This window comes from Sus scrofa, chromosome 1, assembly GCF_000003025.6.
Source record: "Sus scrofa isolate TJ Tabasco breed Duroc chromosome 1, Sscrofa11.1, whole genome shotgun sequence".
NCBI lineage: Eukaryota > Metazoa > Chordata > Mammalia > Artiodactyla > Suidae > Sus > Sus scrofa.
In genome coordinates this window covers 128113040-128134655 of record NC_010443.5, presented here as the reverse complement: position 1 = coordinate 128134655, position 21616 = coordinate 128113040, and the positions used below count along the sequence as shown (strand labels likewise).

At 41.9% G+C, this 21616-nt stretch overlaps 2 protein-coding genes across 6 annotated transcripts in view; one reads left to right on the top strand and one right to left on the bottom strand.

Annotated features, from left to right (window-relative positions):
• On the bottom strand, window positions 3592-8982 carry LCMT2 (leucine carboxyl methyltransferase 2). The gene has a single exon (XM_003353380.4). The coding sequence runs from the start codon at window positions 8855-8857 to the stop codon at window positions 6800-6802; it is 2058 nt and encodes a 685-aa protein (XP_003353428.1). The 5' UTR covers window positions 8858-8982; the 3' UTR covers window positions 3592-6799.
• Window positions 8965-21616, top strand: part of ADAL (adenosine deaminase like) — a 36270-nt gene continuing 23618 nt past the window's right edge. For 2 of the 5 annotated variants that reach the window (XM_005659689.3, XM_013993098.2), the window contains exons 1-5: window positions 9010-9250; window positions 13891-14121; window positions 14368-14498; window positions 14983-15043; window positions 19666-19753. In XM_005659689.3, the coding sequence (XP_005659746.1) occupies window positions 14059-14121; window positions 14368-14498; window positions 14983-15043; window positions 19666-19753 (343 nt within the window). In that variant the 5' untranslated portion in view covers window positions 9010-9250; window positions 13891-14058. Of the gene's footprint in view, window positions 9251-13889; window positions 14122-14367; window positions 14499-14982; window positions 15044-19665; window positions 19754-21616 lie in introns of those variants that run through there. The other 3 variants (XM_013993096.2, XM_013993097.2, XM_013993099.1) reach the window with 3 other exon arrangements.

Here is a 21616-nt window from a genome sequence, read left to right as displayed (position 1 = left end):
ATTATCATACCGTCTATTCTTGAATCATCTGTTCCCTCAATCTATTTGTCTACTCTGGCACCAATATCAAACTATTTTCAGTTGCTATGACTTTACACTGTATTTTGATTTTCTGGTGGTAATATCTATCTTTATAATTCACCATTTATTACTAACTTTATTTTTTTATTTTTATTTATTTATTTATTTATTTTGCTTTTTAGGGCCACACTTGCAGCATATGGAGATTCCCAGGCCGGGGGTCAAATTGGAGCTACAGCTGCCGGCCTACGCCATAGCCACAGCAACACCAGATCCGAGCCGCATCTGCGACCCACACTACAGCTCATGGCAACACCAGTCCCTAACCCACTGAGTGAGTCCAGGGATCAAACATGCAACCTCATGGTTTCTAGCCAGAGTCATTTCTGCTGAGCCATGACGGGAACTCCTGCTACTAACTTTAGACTAAACCAAACATATATCCATCCATGGGACATTTTTTGAGTATTTGCTATGTATCAGGCACTAGAAATAAAAATATGCTGGCTGGATCCAGTTGTCCCAATATAAATTCAGTGGCTCAAGGTCTAGACTTTGCTTTTTTTTAATTGAGAGGTTTTTTTGCGGGGAGGCATGTGAGGGCAGATTTTTTTTCCTCCTAAATATTGGTTGAATTGCTAATGTATCCGCAAATAAGGAAGATCAGCTTTGCTAACTTTTCCTGAAATAGTAAGTCTAAATATGAACCAGAGGTTGAGGTTCTTTTCATTAGAAAAGCCTAAGACTATGGGCAAAGGCTAGGGAATGAGAAAAGCTGTGTGTGGTGTAATATCCTAAAAATCATTCTTATTTCAATTTAGTTCCTAGTCTTAGTCTGCCACTTAGGTGGCAAATGACTTTTCACACAAATATTAGGGCAAGGTCTTTCCTCTCCCTCTATTAAACTTACTTTGGTAGTTATACACCAAGTCATGCCCAGTGAAGCATCACCACATCCTAGGAAGATCCTATGTTTATGTGCTCACAAGCACATTTAATTGCATGTTCTCACTCCCTTAGATTAGCCTTTTGGCAGAGTGAGCTCATTTCATTTCCAATGGATATGGCGTAACCGTGGTCCATTGTTGAGCAAATGTGGAAGATTAGCTGGAAATTGCCATCAAGGGAAAAGTTCAGGTATATTCTGTAAAGGTAGGAGTAACACCAGAAAGTCTACCATCTTTACCCAGGTCAAGGCAATTGAATTTTAAAAACTCTTAACCAGAGGGTTCCTTAAAACTTTAATGCCCCCAAACACACACTCATAGTAATTAAAGGAATTCTGACATCTTTTTGTACGTGGTAGGCACAATGGTAATAATATAATTTACTTTGAGTGACAGATTAGACCTCCATCCAGCAATTATTTATTGAGCATCTACTATATTGGGGACAGAGATGTGAACTAGACAGATAGAATTACTTCCCTTAATCAAGGAACTCCCCCTTCCAAACCAAGCACTTAATGTCATTGCCCAAAAGAGAGCAGTCTCACAACTAAACTAAATTGTTTACATAATTATTAACATCCAAGGAAATCTCAGCCTACTCTAAAGCTGATTATAAGTTTCATAATTCTGCTCTATATGTTCTTGCTCTTTATTTTATCAATTTATTTATTTATTTTTGCTTCTTAGGGCCACACCCAAGGCATATGGACGTTCTCAGGCCAGGGCTTGAATCAGAGCTGCAGCTGCCAGCCTATCCGCAGCAACAGGGGATCCAAGCTTCGTCTGCAACCTACACCACAGCTCATAGCAACACCGGATTCTTATCCCACTGAGTAAGGCCAGGGATCGAACCTGCATCCTCATGGATACTAGTCATATTTATTTCAGCTGAGCCATGGCAGGAACTCCTGTTCTTTCTCTTTAAACATCAGGTCCAAATGTGATTAGTAAGAATTCATGACCTACCTTGCCAGCCTAATAGTATTTTATATCCCTTTCTTCATTACTGCCGCCAAAAAGTTTAGTTTTAGTGTCACACTAGACATCATTGGATGGTACCTGTGATTAAGAATTCGCGTTAGTGACTAGTGCTTATTTATTTATTCACTCGTTTATTTTTATTTTTTTGCCATGGTGTGCAATGGTTAATGTGGAATCTCAGTTCTCAGACAGGGAATGAACTTGGGCTGCAGTGGTGAAAGTGCCAAGTCCTAACCACTAGACCATCAGGGAACTCCCTGACTAGTTCTTCCCTTATTCACCAGACTCTCCAAAGAGCACAGACTCTTCTCACACAGAGAGACAATGGTTGATTACATTTGGGGCTGACATATCGGAGTGTTTTCCAGATGTCATGTGGATTGGGTTGTTTGAGTTTGGACTTTAGATCACAAAATGCATATGGACATTAAGGTCTGAGATCATTGAAAGAGAAGACCAAGGCAACACCTGGGCACTGGAACACATCTGTTCCATGTCAACTTCCTAATATCACTGAGGAGGATTAAATCTGCATAAAGATGAAAAATGGACATTCTGTGGCAAAATCTAGAAAGCACATAATGAAGTGACAGTACTGGCTTTTGAAGAGCATATCCTAGAAGAGTTGTTCTTCATCTTGTTTTCATAGCCTCACTAGTATGATACACTGTTTTTGAGACTCTGACAGAGCAGCAAAGCAAAATAAGAAATTCCCTTCCTTCCTTAACTATCTCTGGTCTAAAAAGAAGCAATCATTAAATGAGAAAAAGTCCTTTCATTAACTCTCATAACTACCCCAGAGCTCCAAACCAGGATTTTAGGACAAAAATAGTTAGAGAGGTGAAATGGAGAAACAAATATGTTGTCCAACATCAGCTCTTAATTTGGCCCACATCTCTAACTGCTGCAGATTACTGTTGGGAAACTGGGATCCAGCACCACTGAGTGCTGCTCCCAAGGCCCAGAGTTAATGTTGTTGACAAAACTCTAAGTGCTCTAATGAGTAGAGTGTGAGAAATGAATAAGCCCTTACCTGAGTATGATGCACATGTAGGGTCAGAGGTGGAGGGCATGCTTAATCATGATAATCACACAGAAAATGTGGGTAATTTCTCTGAGGAGAACAAGCCCAGTTACTCATAATGGGTATGCCCATACTGGGCAGCACTCAAGAAGGCATCACTGCATGGCTAATTTAGGTCTGGCACACATCCACACTCTCCTGACAATCCCCTCCTCACCCCCACCCCACCACCACACCTCTGAATTGCCCCAAAGTAATGAAATAATAATGGTTGATGCTATCTCAGAGATGGCATAAGGGGGTGTACCCTGGGCTTTGGAGTCATTTCTAGGTTAGAATTCTGTACCAACTCCTACATAGCTGAGAACACTGTCATCAATGATCTGCTTTGATATGCTCCTGAAAGTTGGAGGTAGGCTTGTGGTAGAACTTAGAAACAGGAAATACGGAGCAGCCTCTTCTCCTTCCGGTCACATTCCTGCCACTTACCTAGTACCTGATTCATTGACAGCCTTGTCAGATGCCCTGCTGTGGTGGGCCTTTTGTTTCCCAGGACTCATTCATGACTGAAATTAATAAATTCCCCAGAAAGGACTCATGTAGTCTCAGGGAAGCTGAAGTTAGACAACATTTTATTCAGTTCATCTTCTCCTGGAAGCCTTCATTGAACAGAGCCGACATTGCCCTCTCCATACACTAGGCTTGTGTTTGCTACTCTGTTTTCATATTGATCTTTTTACATTCATTTATATGCAAAGTTGTTAATAAAAATATTTAGGGAAAAGGGATTCTGAGCCATAGTAAGTCCATCAAGATGTTAACATTGATAGTACTTACAGAATTGAGGTACATGTAGAATCTCAAGTTATTGAGGTTTCAAGGATTACAGACTAATAAGAAATACTGAAGTGGTACACTTAAGTATCACCAAAGCCGCTACCTTTTGAGACATGAATTTCACAAAGTATACAAGATTTAGGCACAAAGTATACAAGATTTAGGCACAAAGTATACAAGTTAAGGCTCAGGTTTTAAGGATGGCTACCTAGAGGTTTCATGGATCTCACAAGGCTCACCAGGAAAGATGGTCCATTTAAAGGAGATAACTGAATGAAGATAAAAGGGGGTGAGCAGGGTTAAAGGAAACCAAATTGAGATGGTGAAATGCCTCAGTGGAGTCCAGCTCTTTCTGCAATGATGGAAATATTCTACATCTATAGCGTTTAATACTGTAGCCATTAGTTACATGAAGCTATTGAGCACTTAAAATGTGGTTGATGCAACTAAGACACTGAATTCCTAACTTAATCTAAATTTAAGTTCAAATAGTCATGTGAAGCTAATGGCTATATTGGATAGTGCAGCTCAGGTCCAGCAGAGAGCCATTACAGCTCATAGGCCTGAAGAGTAAGAAGGAACAATTACTGGAACCTGGAGTGATGCAGAGTTAAAGCTCTACCTTACACAAGATTACATGACAGGAGTTGTAGCTTTTGTTAGAATGAGGTTACTGTCAACTTGCTGCCTGGCAGGGGAAATGCTGGGAATACCCTGACTCACTCTTATCCAATCACCCCCCTTTTGGTACCTCTGATGGAACTCACCAGAAACAAGAGAACAAGAAAACTCATTGATGCAGTTCAGGTTGGCCTCCAGGGGCACAGAACATAATGAAGTGTTGAGCAGATCTGGAGCAAAACATTACTACAGCATGTACAAACTGGGCTAGGGCATTAAACACTTGGCTTATTAGCATTTATAAATCTAAGTAAATATTGAACTAGTGGCAAAAAATGGAACAAAAGAATGTTTCTCAATCAAGTCATACAAATATGTCTTATTAAAGGTATCCCAGAGTGCTCTGTCACTAAGTGGCACAATGCTGTGATCAAACTGCAACAGTGTTCATCTCAGATTTCATACATGAAGGATGAAGTCAATACCACATCCCCTCAACTATACCCAGCCTTGTATTCTTTCTAAGGTGCCATCTCAAATCACAAATCCTGGGAGTGGGAAAATTTTCACTTAAGCTAAAGGTCATTATACCTCAATAAATGGATCAACTCAATTACAAAATGGGAAGAAGACCAGTAAACTAGACCCAAGGATCCAAAGACTCCCCAACCCCTACTCTAGGACTGTATAACAAACTACTCTCACCAATGGAACAGAATAGATAACCCAGAAATAAACCCTGACACCTACGGTCAGTTAATCTTTGACAAAGGAGGCAAGAACATAAAATGGGAAAAAGACAGTCTGTTCAGCAAGAATTGCTAGGAAACCTGGACAGCTGCATGCAAATCAATGAAACTAGAACACACTCACACCTATGCACAAAAATAAACTCAAAATGGCTTAAAGACTTAAATATAAGACAAGACACCATCAAACTTCTGGAAGAGAACATAAGCAAAACATTCTCTGACATCAACCTCATGAATATTTTCTCAGGTCATTCTCCCAAGGCAACAGATACAAGAGCAAAAATAAGCCAATGGGACCTAATCAAACTGACAAGCTTTGCACAGCAAACGAAACCAAAAAGAAAACAAAAAGACAACTTACAGAATGGGAGAAAATAGTTTCAAATGATGCAACTGACAAGGGCTTAATCTCTAGAATATACAAGCAACTTATACAACGCAACAGAAAAAAAGCCAACCACCCAATGGAAAAATGGGCAAAAGACCTGAATAGACCGTTCTCCAAGGAAGATATACAGATGGCCAACAAGCACATGAAAAAATGCTCAACATCCCTGATTATTAGAGAAATGCAAATCAAAACTACTATGAGATACCACCTCACAGTAGTAAGAATGGCTGTCATTAATAAGTCCACAAATAACAAGTGCTGGAGGGGGTGTGGAGAAAAGGGAACCCTCCTGCACTGTTGGTGGGAATGTAAGCTGGTGCAGCCATTATGGAGAACAGCATGGAGGTACCTTAGATATCTATACATAGAACTACCATATGACCCAGCAGTCTCACTCTTGGGCATTTATCTGGACAAAACTCTCCTTAAAAAACATACATGCACCCCCATGTTCATTGCAGCACTATTCACAATAGGCAAGACATGGAAACAACACAAATGTCCATCAACAGATGACTGGATTAGGAAGATATATACACAGTGGAATACTACTCAGCCATTAAAAAAATGACATAATGCCATTTGCAGCAAGCATGGATGGATCTAAAGACTCTCATACTGAGTGAAGTAAGTAAGAAAGAGAAAGACAAATACCATAAGATATCACTTATAACTGGAATCTAATATACAGCACAAATGAACCTTTCCGCAGAAAAGAAAATCATAGACTTGGAGAATAGACTTGTGGCTGCCCGGGGTGGGACGGGGGGAGGAGAGGCAGGGAGTGGGAGGGATCGGGAGCCTGGGGTTAACAGATGCAAACTATTGCTCTTGGAATGGATTTACAATGAGATCCTGCTGTGTAGCATCGAGGACTATGTCTAGATACTCACATCACTACACAACAATGGGAGGAAAAATTATGTATACATGTATGTGTAACTTGGTCCCCATGCTGTACAGTGGAAAAAAATTAATTAAAAAAAAACTACTCTCTTCAGATAGGTCTACTTATGTTTTCTGTACCATCTCTTTGAATGTTGATATGTGTTTTAACAACCTTTTTCACTTTCTGCACTGGATAACAGTGCTAACAAGAAAACAAATAGACCAAAAAAAAAAAAAAAAGGAAGTGGTCATATCTATACCCAGAGTCAAATTTTGCTTTGGAAACCTTTATTATCTACTTTGGTGGGTCCTGAATATATCAAAAGTCCAGTCTTCATTGTCTAGCACTTAAGGAAGAAAGGTCTAATGTCACTGCATGGGGGTTGAAGTAGGTGCCAAAGGAAAAGCAGTTTCCACCACCTCCAATGATCAGGAGCTGTTGTTCTTCAGGAAGGAGGATGCTGGTATGGTTGTGTAACATTAATGGCCATGGCACATCTATTGTGTCAATCTGATACTCAGAGCTCAATCCGGTAGACAAATCAATAACAGTCACTCCAGGAACTGAGGAGGAATGAATCCAGACCCCTCCAACCAACAGAAGCTTTCCATTTACCACATGAGCTGTGTGGGAGTACCTTGGGGTAACAGGAGGCTGAATGGCTATTGGTTCCCAGAGGAATCCAGAAGAGATTGGTTTCAGAAAAAGTATAGAGCTCAGCGGTTCCTCAGAAGCACCCAGACCTCCAGCAATGAGAGCTCCCCCTTGCCAGCTGCAGGCACTGTGGGAATGCCGACCTTCAGGGGCTTCTCCCTCCACTGGGATCCTGACCCAAGCCATTGTCCCCACATGTAGGAAATGCCAGTCACTTAGTACAGGGTCTGCCACACCACGGCCCCCAAACACAAACAAATATTTCTGATTCTTATAGGACACTTCTGTTGTTGAATGGCGCCAGCATGACACTGTGGAATCTTCTGGGCCCACCTTTGTGACTGTGATATTTAGGCCCTCAGTTTTACCACCCACATGTTTCCCAAAATGTAGCTGGAGAATCCCCAAGGCGGGAGTTACAGGGGACAATCTCCCTCCCAGAACCAGAACCTGAGTATCTGAAAGTCTTGTCATGGTGTGATAAAGGCGTCTATCCCACTGAGCTCCAGTTCCCCAACTACATACTTGATTGCCTTTCCATTCAAAGTCACAGTATCTTGAGAGCAAGTGAAACTTGCTCACTCGGCAGTGCCGCCCCTCCTCTTCTCCAAACCCTCCTGCACTAAGAATAACGTCTGGGCTCAAAAGGACAGAGGCATGGCCATATCTCTTAAGGTCTGGACCCTGGCTATCACTAGTGACTACACGAGCAGGGATGACTCCGGAAGGGGAGGCAGGATCTATCCGAGGAAACGTCTCTGATGCTGGGAACACTACAGTTTGGGAGACAATGTCTCCCCGAGAAGCGGCCAGAATGAAATAGTGGGAGCACTTCAGATGCCACTCCTCAAACTCGTCAAAAGGTTCAAGATTTTCTACGCGCCGGCGTTCTTCTGCGGGGAGAAAATGGCGATAAAACTCATTCATGTCCAAGGCACGGCAGGCAGTCCAGCCGGCCTGGAGAAAGCGCTGCTGCTGGGCCTCCGCGTCAGGAAAGCGGTCCAGGCCATGCAGGGGTGAATTCAGCTGCCGAAAATGTTGCTGCATGAACTGGCCGAAGGCGTCATGCGGCCTCATCTGCTCGTAAACGACAAAAAGCGCATCAGAAAAACACTGGGCGGCCCAGGCGATGAGGGCCGCGGCATTATTCGGCTCGAGGTAGGTCAGCACGGCCTCAGCCAGGAGCAGAGTCGGTGCGGCCGCGTCTAGGCCCGCGGCGGCCAGTGCCTGGTCCAACCGCTGCACCTGCCGCAGGTCCAGCCCCAGGATGCGGTAGTCCGAGCTCTCGAAGCATAGCGTTGACCCGGCGTCCCCGCGCCGGAAAGGCCCGGTTAACGCGCACAGTTCCGGCGTATCTCGAATCCTGTCCGCTTTGCGCCGCGCCACGTCCGGAAAATCCACCTCCCAGACTGCAGCCCCGGGGAGGCGGCCCGCAGCTTTAAGGCGAAAATACAGCGAGTCCGAGCCGGCGCCCAGAGACAGGATCTGGATGTGGGGCGCGCCGAGAGCCGCGCGCGTCCCCTCCAGGAATGCGCATACGCAGTGCCGCATGGCGCGTGCGCGGACGTAGTAGCCGCGGTGGATCAGCGGCGCGCGGCGCACGGACGCCGGAACTAGCAAGGCGGCAAAGGTGTCGTGCACGTACCCGCGCGCGGCCAGGGAGCTCTTGCTGAGGGCGCTGCTGTCATTGGTACTCTGCACTGCTCCCGCGCGACGCTCGCGGCTCCGCGGGCCCATGGCCTGGAGAGTCAGGAGCGGCGGTCCGTCACGGTGGTGAGCTGTCCTTTCGTTCTATACTACCTACCTCGCGGACTTCTGTACGGAAAAATCACCCTCCGTCTGTGCCTCCTCTTCCTTGGACACGTGTGCGTCACTTCCGGGAAGGGTGCAGCTCCCCGATCAGGACTGAGGAGGGTGCAGTTTGTGGTGACAGTCCGCTGTGATTGACATTCCTTTGATTATCCCGGACTGAATCTTCGAGGGAAGACTGCCAGATGCAGCTTATTATGGACACGTGGACTGTTTCTGGGAAGCGTGGGGTGTCGCTTTTCTACAAGCTTTCCTGTCTGAAGTGAAAAATTTACCTAAGTTCTAATAGAGTTCTCAGCTGTTGAGGAAAATCTTTAAGAGGTGAGTCTCTGGGGACCGACAGACAGGGTCTGCGTGGAGTGACTGGTAGAAGTGAAGCAGAGCTAGAATCACTGACTGCGGTGGGCGAGGAATAGGGGTCTTTCATCAGATATTAACTATGAGTACTTAGTAAGAGATCTCATTTAAATCTGAAAACAAGTCATTGAGGCCAGGTGCAAAATGAGGAAACCTTTACAGAGGTGATTCACCCAATAAGTGTTTCCCCACAGATGTGTTCTATTGATTCCCTTGTATTCCTGGCTCTGTGCTAAGCTGACACTAAGGGAACCACTCAGCCTCTGTTTCTGAGCTGTAAAATGACATTCCCTTGCACATTCAAAGTTCTATCTTCTGGGACAGTGTTGAATATGTCTCCAGGAGAGAGAGTCATGGAAGAGAGGTGATTATTCCCTTTTGATATGGTCTGAGTCTTGGTGGTTTAAAATAATCATCAGGTTTCTAATTTGGGTGTTTGGGAGTCATCACCAGTAGGAAATCGCTTGCAAAGATACTTAGGGCATTTGTAACTTATTAATTGGGATTTGGTGACTGACTGTAGGGGCTGAGATGGAGAAGGAAATTAAGATGACTGTAGTATGGTTACCTTGAAGCAGTGTAGCACAGTGGTGAAGGACATGCGTTTTGGAGTCCACATAATTTGGATTTGGATATTGGAACTGTGTCATTTAGATTTGGTGTTTTAAGAGCTTGTAATGACTTTAAGGAGAGCAATTTCTGTGGAGCAATAAGGGCATAATTCACTGAATGGGAGAAGGAAATGGAGGCAGCTCAAGGAGTTAGTTTGGAAGGGAAGAGGGCAGTAATGAAAGGAATGTGGGATAAAAGAAAGTTTGTTTTAATTTTTTTATGTTAAGGTGGAAACAGGTACTATGCTTGCATGGTGGTCCTCTGAGGGAAATTAGCCAGTTGGAAAGAAAGATTGAGGAACAGAAAAGTGAAGATTAACTAGTGGAGGAACAACTGGAATAGATAGGAAGTAATGGGGTCCTGGGCACAAATTAGTCTTGGAGACTGGAGAATAAATCTTCTTTCTCTGATTTATGAGGGAAGAAGGGGTATAGATAAAGATAAGTTTAAGTGTGAGGGAGGGCAGAGAGAAACAGAGAGAGTTCATGCCTGATGGCTTCTGTTCTCTCTGTAAAGCTGGTGGCTGGGTCTCCTAGAACACTTGAGGAGTTTGGAATTACCTCTGAAGGGAGTGGGAGAAGGATTCCCCTGAGCCTTGCTGGGTTTTCAGATATTCATCTCTAAAATGAGATTGTGCTGCTTTGTGGGGTGTCTCAGTGTTGATTGAAGGTCACAGGGGGGAAAAAAGAGTTGTAGAACTTGACAAAAATATACATAGTGCTGTAGAAATGAATTTTAAATGACAAGTAGTAAAATGTACATGATTGTTAGAAATGCTGCTTTTTTGGAGATCTAAGAGCAGATCTAAGAAAAATGATTCAAGAAGAAAGAGAAGTGGGGAGTTCCCGTCGTGGCGCAGTGGTTAACGAATCCGACTAGGAACCATGAAGTTGCGGGTTCGGTCCCTGCCCTTGCTCAGTGGGTTAACGATCCGGCGTTGCTGTGAGCTGTGGTGTAGGTTGCAGACTCGGCTAGGATCCCGTGTTGCTGTGGCTCTGGCGTAGGCTGGTGGCTACAGCTCCGATTCGACCCCTAGCCTGGGAACCTCCATATGCCGCAGGAGCAGCCCAAGAAATAGCAAAAAGACAAAAAAAAAAAAAAAAAAAAAAAAGAAGTGGGGCAAAATTTGTGACTTGAATACCTTATTATTTTCTGCTTATTTAAAAAAGTCTGTTTTTTCTTGTATAAAGTGGGGTAGTAATACCTCATTGGTTGTTATGAGAATTAAGTAAAATTACCATCAAAGACATTTAGCAGAGAAAGGCTGCCTCGTACTAAGTGCCTAATAGTAACAAGTGTTTTTATTATTCTGAGTTCCCCTTGTGGGCTGGGGGTGGAAGGAAAAAAATTCTCTAGGAGAACAGGAGACCTAGTTCTGGCCCTGCTCTAACTTGATGAAATATTAGTACAAATGTAGGAAAATCTTATTTCAGTGTGGTGCCATTCAGTGCCTCACTCCCACTCCAGCTGTTTCTGGCCCTTGCCAAAACCCGGCCCAGGGAGACTGAATTTGGCAGGCCATGGAATTAATAGCAGTACCTTAGGCAATGATCAGTTAAACAATGACTTCTTTAAATGTATAAAAATTGTGCTGGTTTTGATGGCTTTCAAATTTCCATAGGTTAACGTTGTAGCCGGTGGGTCAGTAAATTTACTCATAACCAGTTAAAGGTCAGTCCGAGGGTGGTTTGAAATGTTCCACAAAATAAGGTTAGGATTCTAGAGTAGGATTGAAAATGTATATGAAAAGTTAGCCACCTGTCAGATATGTTACTAGCCTGCTATGTAAAATGTCCTAAATACTTTTTAAGGCTGTCATTCTGTTGTCTAAACATAAAAGTTCTTCCCTCTCATAACTCATAATAATAAAACTATTTTACAAGGTTTACTAAAAAGTTATTTATCTTATCAACAAATCTTTAATTGTTTTAATTAATTTATTAAATTATTAATAAGTGAATTTAAATTTATTAGTAATTAAAAATTTTAAATTATTTCAAAAAGTAATCAGTTGTAAAACCTTCAAATTATGCAAAACTATATAAGGTAAATAAAAATAAAATTCTGTCCCCTGACCTTTGCCACTTCCAACCCACTTTCTAGTGGTAAGTTTTCTGTGTTTCCTTTCATGTCTGTTTTAGGAATAAGGACATATATATATAAAAGTGTGTGTACACACACGCTTTGTTTATAAACATCATCTTTCTAAACAATATATTTTGCAACTTACTTTTTGGAAATAACACTATATTGTAGAAGTCTTTCCATATAGTCATAGATATTCAGTTGGATGGATATATAATTAATTTAGCCACTATTCTACTGATGGACATTTAGGTTGTTTCCAATTTTTTGCAATTATAAATAATGCTGCAAGAAGTGTATTTGTACATATCCTGTTAGATATGGGATAAATCCTGAAAGTAGAATTATTGGGTCAAAAAGTGTGTGTGTGTGTTGGTATATATACCAAATTGCTTTCCAAAAAGATCATACCAAGTTCTGCTCCCACCAGAACTTTTACTCTCACCTTCACCCATATAGGGTATTCTTCTGAGATTCAGCTTTTTTTTTTTTTTGGATAATTTCACAAGTAAGTCTTCCACATGAACTTTAGAAATCAATTCCTTTTTTCTTTCTTTCTTTTTTTTTAATGGCTGCACCTGTGAAATATGGACGTTCCAGGGCCAGGGATGGAATTGGAGTGGGAACTGCAGGCCTATGCCACAGCCACACCAGATCAGAGCCACATCTGCAACCTAGGCTGCAGCTTGTGGCAACCCCAGATCCTTAATCTACTGAGCGAGGCCAGGGATGGAACCCACATCCTCAAGGACACTGTGTTCGGTTCTTAACCCACTGAGCCACAAAGGAAATTCCAAAAATCAGTTTCTAAGGAATAATTTTGAGAATATTTTGATTTACTTTATAAGTCAGTTTATGATGGGAACTCCATGGTGGCTACTTTGAAAATCACTAAATTTCATTTGGAATTTTAATCTTAATCTATAAGCCACCTTCAGAGGTGAAGGAAAATTAGAATTTATTTGTTATGTACAATGTGCTGGGCACTGTGCTAGTTCCTAGGAAGGTGGAGTAAGTCTTAGTCCTTGTTCTTAGGAAGTTTATATAGTCTGGTGAGGGAGAAAGACAAGTCAGTCAGTGATTGACCTACAGTATGATAAAGTGCTGAGTTAAAGGCCGTCACTGGATTATATGGGTGCGTAGAAGAGGGGCACTTAAATTACTTTATTAATCTTCACAGGTGCTCTGCATGTTTTAAAATTGTAGTTGATTTACAGTGCTCTTCATTTTTATCCAGTTTTCACAAATAAGGAAACAAGCCATGAGGTTAAGTGACTAAGGCCACATGAGTACTAAAGGGCAGAACTGGTAAAAGGATTAACCTAAGTCCACCTGGCTCCAGTGCCTCTCCTCTTCCTTTATATATTTTAAACCAATCAAAAATGCAAATTTTTTTGGAGTTTTTGTTGTGGCTCAGTGGTAACGAATCTGACTAGTATCCATGAGAGTGTGTGTTCAACCCCTGGCCTGGATCAGTGGGTTAAGGATCGGGTGTTGCAGAGAGCTGTGGTGTAGATTGCAGATGAGGCTCAGATCCCAAGTTGCTGTGGCTGTGGTGTAGGCTGGAAGGTGCAGCTCCAATTTGAACCCTTGTCTGGGAACTTCCATATGCTGTGTGTGCAGTCCTAAAAAGCAAAACCAAAAAAAAAAACCTTTTTGACCCCAAATAGTTTTTTAGGAATTTTTAAAGAAGTAATTTTGTAGAAAGTGCTAATATGTAAAGGAATATACTCTATTAAATTTCAGATTTTAATACACCTCTTACCAGCTTGAGGCCTATTCCTATTTCCAGTTCAGATTGTTGGCTCACTTAAGTTACCTTTGGAGGAGCTTTTGTCTTTAGAGCAGTAAATTAACCTGCTTGTTTTTGTGTCAACATCTAAAAATGTTCACATTTGTTTAAATAGGTGAAGCTGAGCTCAGAGCTACATGTACAGTTTATCTTATCAAGATGGGTGGAAGTAAAGCAATTTAAAGGAAATTGAAGACCACAAATCTTAATGACTGAAATACACTGTATTGTTCACACCAAAGCATAAGTGTTTGGAGAAAGACCTTTGCTGTTCAGCAAAATCATGATGGAGGCAGAAGAACAGCAGTCATGGAAGACAACCTTTTACTCAAAATTACCTAAAGTGGTGAGATTTCAACCGTAGAATTCGAGAGTGTTGTTAATTTTAATGACTTCTCTTTTGTTTCTTTTCACAAAAGAAAAGTAAATTGTGTAGGCAGAATCTGTAAACTTGCTAAAATTTGAAAGTTACATAGCTTCATCTAGTAGGCAGTTTGCCTTGTACAGACTGCAAACATCAAGTACCTGATATGATGTTCTATGTCTAGTGAATATTTGAGAAGTTTTCGCTGATTGTATTCTCTTGTTTTAGGAACTTCATGCTCACTTGAATGGATCCATTAGTTCTAATACCATAAAGAAATTAATAACCAAGAAGCCAGGTCTTAAAATCCATGATCAGATGACTATGATTGACAAGGGAAAGAAAAGAACTTTAGAAGAGTAAGTTTGGGGAGCTTGTGACAAGTTCTATTTTGAAATTGTAAATAGTATATAAGGATTTAGATTTTTGTAATTAAAGGAATTGGGTAGCCATCTGGTATGGAGAGTATAACTTTGCATACAGCATTTTTTCCAACTGTCAGACTGTTGACAGTATTCTTAGTGATTTATATTTTTTTGTGAAATTGTGCTATATTGGAATATTCTTTAGACTTGAAAATATAAGCTTGTTGATTTTATCTCCTGTTTGCTCCTACCACTTGGGGTACAGGTTGGGAAGAGTGGGGTGGAGAAGGGGAACTATTATTTCCCACTTAAAATAACATTTAATTTATAGTCATTTGATTATCCTTCCAAGTCAACGTAATTTTTGAAAAACCTGTTCTGTAGTTCTTTAAAAAATATGTAATTACTATTAGCCAAAATCTCTTAATTTAGAAAAGTTTTTGATGACTGAAGTATGTTAAAACTTTTCATTTTGCAGATGTTTCCAGATGTTTCCAATTATTCATCAACTTACTACCAGCCCTGAAGATATTCTAATGGTGAGAAAGGAAGCAATTTTTAGACTGCTTTAAAAATTAAGTAATTGATACTCTTCTGTTGTTGTACTTGGCTTTTTGCTGTCATCAAGAATCTGATGAAAAGTGTTTTCTGCTTTTTTTTGTGGCAACTCTTTTAAAAAACAGCCTAAGTCATTTGCCTAATGAGGCAGAATTATAATTCAGGTAGTTAGTGTAGGAACATGGGCTTTGATATATTCCCTGATTAATGTCCATGGTTGAAGATTTGTAAAAACAAATCAAGAGAAACAGGCCTTGCTTGAAGATTAACTATTCAAAGTATGTCTGTTTTATTCAAGGTGGACATTAACCCCTGGCTTATATATTTGACTGTTAGCAAAAGAATGTAACGAGTGGCAACTCTAAGTCTAGGGGAAAGAAGAACAAAAAGGACCGTAAACCTTATGGAGCATGCCCTAACTCTAAGTCCTTATTGGACCAGGCCCTATATAGGTGCTGGGTAAGGCCATTAGCAAGAAGAACCGATAGCAGGACCCCACACTGGTACCCGTATTTTTTTTTTTTTTTTTTTTTTTTTTTTGCCTTTTAGGGCTGCACTTCGTGGCATATGGAGGTTCCCAGGCTAGGGGTCAAATCAGAGCTACAGATGCCGGCCTACACCACAGCCACAGCAATGCTAGCTCCGAGCTGCCTCTGTGACCCACACCACAGCTCACAGGAATGCCAGATCCTTAACCCACTGAACGAGGCCAGGGATTGAACCTGCAACATCATGGTTCCTAGTCGGATTCTTTTCCCCTGCGCCACAATGGGAACTCGGGTACCCTTGCCTTTAAGAGATAAAACCTCCTTAGAATTAGAGAAGGGGGACTCTTCCACACACACACACCCCCACCCCCACCCCGCCCCAGTGTGCTAGGAACTATCTGCCTTCCTGTAATAAAGACTTTTGCTTGCTTGCTGCCTGTATGCGAAGTTCATTCTTCCACTCCATAAACAAGAACCTGGATTCCGGTAACAACTTCCTGGTAACACTAAGAGTTAATATCAAAAGATTATGTTTATTGTAAAAGATAGGAGGAAAGAACCAAGACCAAAATCTTCTGTTAGGTAGTGGACAATATGAAGGAGAAAATCTTGTCCTATTTTCCTATATAATATAGCATATGAGAGTTCCCTGGTGGTCTAGTGGTTAAAACTCTGCACTTTGACTTCTGGGGGCTGGGTTAATAGGAACATAGCATGTGAAATATTTGACTACAGGCTTTGCTTGTATTGCTTGGGATGTTTTGAACTGCCTGGTTGACTTTATAGAGAATGAAGAGGTTGAAGAGATGCTTAGAGATTGACTGATTGGTCCCTAGGAAAACTTGTACCTTCCTTCTGAGGCTGAAGGACTAGAGGATGTCACTGTGTCCTCTTATCTGAAGCTCTATGATTCTAGAGTCTGGTATGGAAGACTGGCTCTATCATTGATCTGACCAGGATGGCATATTTATTTATTTAGTCATTTTAGGGTCGCACGCTGCGGCACATGGAGGTTCCCAGGCTAGGGGTCCAATCAGAGCCCACGCCAACGCCTGATCCTTAACCTGCCAGATCGAACCCTTGTCCTCATGGATGCTAGTCGGGTTCATTAACTGCTGAGCCACGATGGAGAACTCAGGATGGTATTTTTAAATGTTCTCTCTGTAATTGGAGAGAAGCTGAATTCTGTCAGTGTTCTAAACCCTTAGACAAAATGCCAAGGAAGAAGTGTAACCTGTGTTTCTGGAGAGGTAACGTTTGACCAGTCAAGAAAGAATTTTCCTCCTTGGCTGAGACGGATCCTCATGATAAGCAGTAAATAGATGACTTACCTTTTGGAGGAGGGTTAACTTGAAATGTTTAGTTCAACGAAAGTTGACTGAGTGCCCACAGTGTTCCAGACTGTCAGCTGAATCCAGGGAGACATAGAGATAGATCACCCTGGCCCTGCCCCTTGGGGTCTATAGTCAGGTTGGAGAGCAGGTAAATCCAACATCATGAGGTATGCTCTGTGTTAGAGACATGCACAGGGATTTATAGGAATCTGAGGGAGTGTTGTCTAACTGGCCATTCAGCAGATATCACTGAACCCTGCCAGGAATGTCCACCACAGGGGCCTCTGTCTCACTTTCTGTTGTTGGGCATAACAGAGAAAAACTGATGCAGTGCTCATTATTTCATTCCTTTCAAAGTTGGTAAAAGCTTTGTTAAAATGAGGTGAGGAATTAGGATTTTGTAGCATTTGACTTAATGCTCCTGAGACAAACACCTGTATGTGGTTCAGAGGATGAGAGTGAGATGCCCCAGAGAGTGAAATGACTGACATTTACATTTAATAAATGAACCCTGTGTGGGTATATGTCAAGGGATTGTTTGTAAACATTTGTAAATTGTAAAATTGTGGGACTGAGTGTGTCGGGGTCACTTAACAGTCCAGTCAAGCTGACTGGGTGAATCTCAGAGAATCTCAAAGAGACAGGATTGAAATAACTATTGCATATGCCAGACACTATACTCAAGACTCCTTTCTGAGGTGAGTGTTTTTATTATTCCCTTTCTGCAGATGAAAAAACCTGAGGCTTAAAGGGGTTAAGTGTAACTTGTTCAGCATCGCTCACTGAGAGTTAAGTGGCAGAATTGACTGAGTCCAGAGCCCATGTTCTTTCTGATTCAAGATGTGTAGTCTTGGAGTTCCCACTGTGACTCAGTGGGTTAAGAACCTGACTAGTGTCCATGAGGATGTGGGTTCAGTCCCTGGCTTCCTCACTCAGGGATCCAGCGTTGCCACAAGCTGTGGTGTAAGTCGCAGATACAGCTCAGATCTGGTGTTGCTGTGGCGTAGGCCAGCAGCTGCAGCTTTGATTTGACCCACAGCCTGGGAATTTCCGTATGGTGCAGGTGTGGCCATTTAAAAACAAACAATAACAACAACAAAAACAAGATGGCAGTCTTACCATCCTTGAAGTAAGCGGAAACTTAACTAATTGTGATGTGCTCTCTCTGAAGAAGGAACTTGAGTAGATGTTCTCAGTCCAGAGCATAGGTGAGGAAAGACCAAAGAGCCAAGAGTTGCCCTTAGTACCTGTTGCTGTGTGGAGCAGAAAGGGCTGATTCTGATAGACAAGGTTGTGGACTCTTGACTAAGGGTCTTGGACGTGGGGTACAGATGACTCCACAGGCCTCACTGTGGCCTAGATAAATCTTCCATTGCTCTCATTCTATACCTACTAGCAGCCTTGTCTTGTTCTATTTGACTTCACAGGGGCCTCACCACCAGGAAAAGGGGGTGTGTGTCCTGGATAGTAGATAAGATCACTTCACACACTCATTTTCACCCTCGTTGTCAAAGCACACGTTACAAGTGGGCTTCTGCCTTAGTCTCCTGTGAGTTGTGGTAGGGTGAGTTGATCTCTCCGAGTCTGCTAGGTTCTGGAGCAGTGCTACCGTGCAAGTTCCTCAACCTGCAAAGACAAGGCCCATACTGGTGGTAGCAGTGGCAGCAACATAGAGGTACTGGAATAGCAGTGGCTCACGTGCTGTCATGGCAGCTTCAGGGTCATGCTCCATGGTGAAGGAAGCAGTGGCATCTTTCTTGATCCAGGGGTGTCACAGATTTTGAATGCTTTTGTGTTGTCCTGAGTTGTGTAATCTCTGAGGCTGATTCTCTGGACCTCCTCGTGAATTTGAACCACCCGTTATCTTCATATTCTAGTTTGGCTATGGGGTAAAGAAAAAAGATGAGGCCCAGACCTCAGATTGCAATGAATCCACCAAGGTTGTGCTACCCAGCTAGGCACTGTCTGCACAACCAGCCCACCTTGTTCCTTAGCCAGGATCCTCTACCTGCATGCCCATACACATGTGCTCAGAGCAGGTTAAGAGGAGGATACCAGCTGTAGGGACTAACTAGCGCTGGCTATCACAGCATTTCCAATCTGGTGCTTTTCTCTCCTAGATTTGGAGTATTTTAGAATGGATGGCCTTCAGCTTTTAGATATCATTTATCTTGGTCATTTAGTAATTTTTGAGTTTTATGCTAGATTGGATACAGTTTCACTCAAATTTATCACTCATTTTCTTTGCCGAAGAGGAATTTTCCGAAGAGGAATTTTCCTAAGTGCTTCTGGGGGAGATTTAACCCTGCCTGAGGGAATTCTTGAAAGATACAATTTATCCTTAAATAACTTGAATAAGAACCTTAAGCCATGACTTTAGATGGTACATCAGTACTAACTCATCATTTTAGCCACTTGCTTCCATATGTAACCTTCCAGTACTATGACTCATAGGTGTTGGTTGTAGTTTTGCCTCATTTCTCTGTTTTATCAATCTGAAATAAATAAATGCTTTAAAGGGGAGAGGAGACAAAAACTGTGGATGGTGTTCAGGTTTGGATTTAATGGGAGAATGAGGATGGTGAGGGGAGCTTTGGAAATGTGAGAGTTCTATCATAGCCTCCACCGGGGGTGTGACAAAGCATCTTAACCACATGGGAGACTTCCAGCCCTCCTTGTAAATCAAAGTTAATACATGAAATAAAGCTGTAGCACATGGCATTTTCACTGGGACCCTTACACTAATGTTATCAATATTGTGTATATTCCCTTTATTATCAGGTCACAAAAGATGTCATTAAAGAATTTGCAGATGATGGTGTCAAGTACCTGGAACTAAGGAGCACACCCAGAGGAGAAAATGCTACAGGTAAAGATGCAAACTATTACATTGAGAAAAGATAAACACAAGGTCCTACTGGAACTGTATCCAAACTCCTGGGATAGACCATGATGGAAAAGAATGTAAAAAGCAATATGTGTGTGTGTGTGTATGTATGTATGTATGTATGACTGAGTCACTTTGCTGTACAGCAGACATTGGAACATTGTATATCAACTATAATTTAAAAAATCTCTTAATGCTTCAGATAGAATGTGCTTCTCAGATCTTTTTTCTCTTGTGCTTTGATCATGCATGTGTTTGCAAGTTGAGACTATGAAGTATTTATTTTTACATTGTTGTAAAAGTAGAGTCAGTGGCCCAGATCTTCTGATGTATAGTCATGGTGTATGTTTTTAAGGAGTGAGTTATTCTTAAGTTAAAAATCAGGTCAGGTATTATCTGTTGAAGGGAAGTAAAAAGGCCCGCAAAAATTTCATTTGTTGTTTGTTTTCCTCACTCTGAGAAAAGAACAGTTGTTCCTTTTAGTTGCATTATCTTAAATAGATGCTAATTCTTGTTCCCTGCATCAAGGCACTTGTGAGATGATGCCACTGAGTGGATGCAGAATCACATTTCATGACAGTCACTGAAAGGAGGTTTATTCATTCACTTATCAGGGGCTGATGGTATCTTAGGCCAGGAACAATCTGTGTTGTGGTAAAACCTCTGTAGTTGAGATGAGCAGATCGGGATGTGGTCTGGAGAAATTTTCTGGGACCCTCTTTCCATAAGAGCAGCATCAAGATATATAGTGAACTTGGGTCCTCTTAGCACATTCTGACCTAATAAGGCCCCACTAGGTCGTCTTGTAGCCCATCCTCATTCAGGGGGTAAAATTTTTGAAATTCCATATAATACATTAAGTGTTGAAATGGACCAAGATTCTTATTTCACATTTTTAAACTGCAGGGTCCATTCCAAGTTTTGCTAGTGATGATAGTGAAAGGGAAGACGAGAAGAAACATGCCAATTATTAGGTCTAGTTGACTCTTCAAATGGAGATTCAAAGGAGGATGATGACTTAAGTATGCAGCAATGGAAGTGTAGTTAAGTAAAGGTTAATAGAATATTTGGCAACCACTAAAAATACTCCCAAAGACACTTTAATGACATGAAGACAGGCTCAGACTAGTGTTTAATAAATGAACAGGAGGCCTATATATCTAGTAGCATCTCATCTATTCCAAACTATACATACTCACTTTGAAAAACAGACAGTGATTATCTCTGAGTGGTGGGATTCTAGGCCTTTATTTTTCTTCTTTATAAAAATTTTCTGTGTTTTTTTCCTAGAGACTTTCCACTAAAAGTAAGCATTTTATAATTGGGGTGTGTGAGGGTTTTAGTGTTCTGGAAAATGCTTTTTCAGAGCCCCACTGAAGAGGGGGACTCGAGCACCTGAACTTGGAGCAACATCTCCAGTGCCCTGGGCAAGAAACACTGAGCCTGAGCTAGGCTGAGGGCAAAGGATTTTTTCCCCTGGACCAGCAGGAAAACATTCTGCTAATAGGGAACAAAATTGGGGACACTTTTTAAGGACATATCTTAGAAAATGCCTTTTGTTATTCTTGTTTTGTTAGAACAAGGATTTATAATTTATAGCAGTGGCATTCCCGTCATGGCTTAGTGGTAATGAATCTGACTAGCATCCATGAGGACATGGGTTAGATCCCTGGCCTTGTTCAGTGGGTTAAGGATCCGGTGTTGCCATGAGCTGTGGTGTAGGTCACAGACACGGCTCAGTTCTGACATTGCTGTGGCTGTGGTGTAGGCCAGAGGCTACAGCTCAGATACAACCCCTAGCCTGGGAACCTCCATATGCCTCGGGTGCGACTCTAAAAAGCAAAT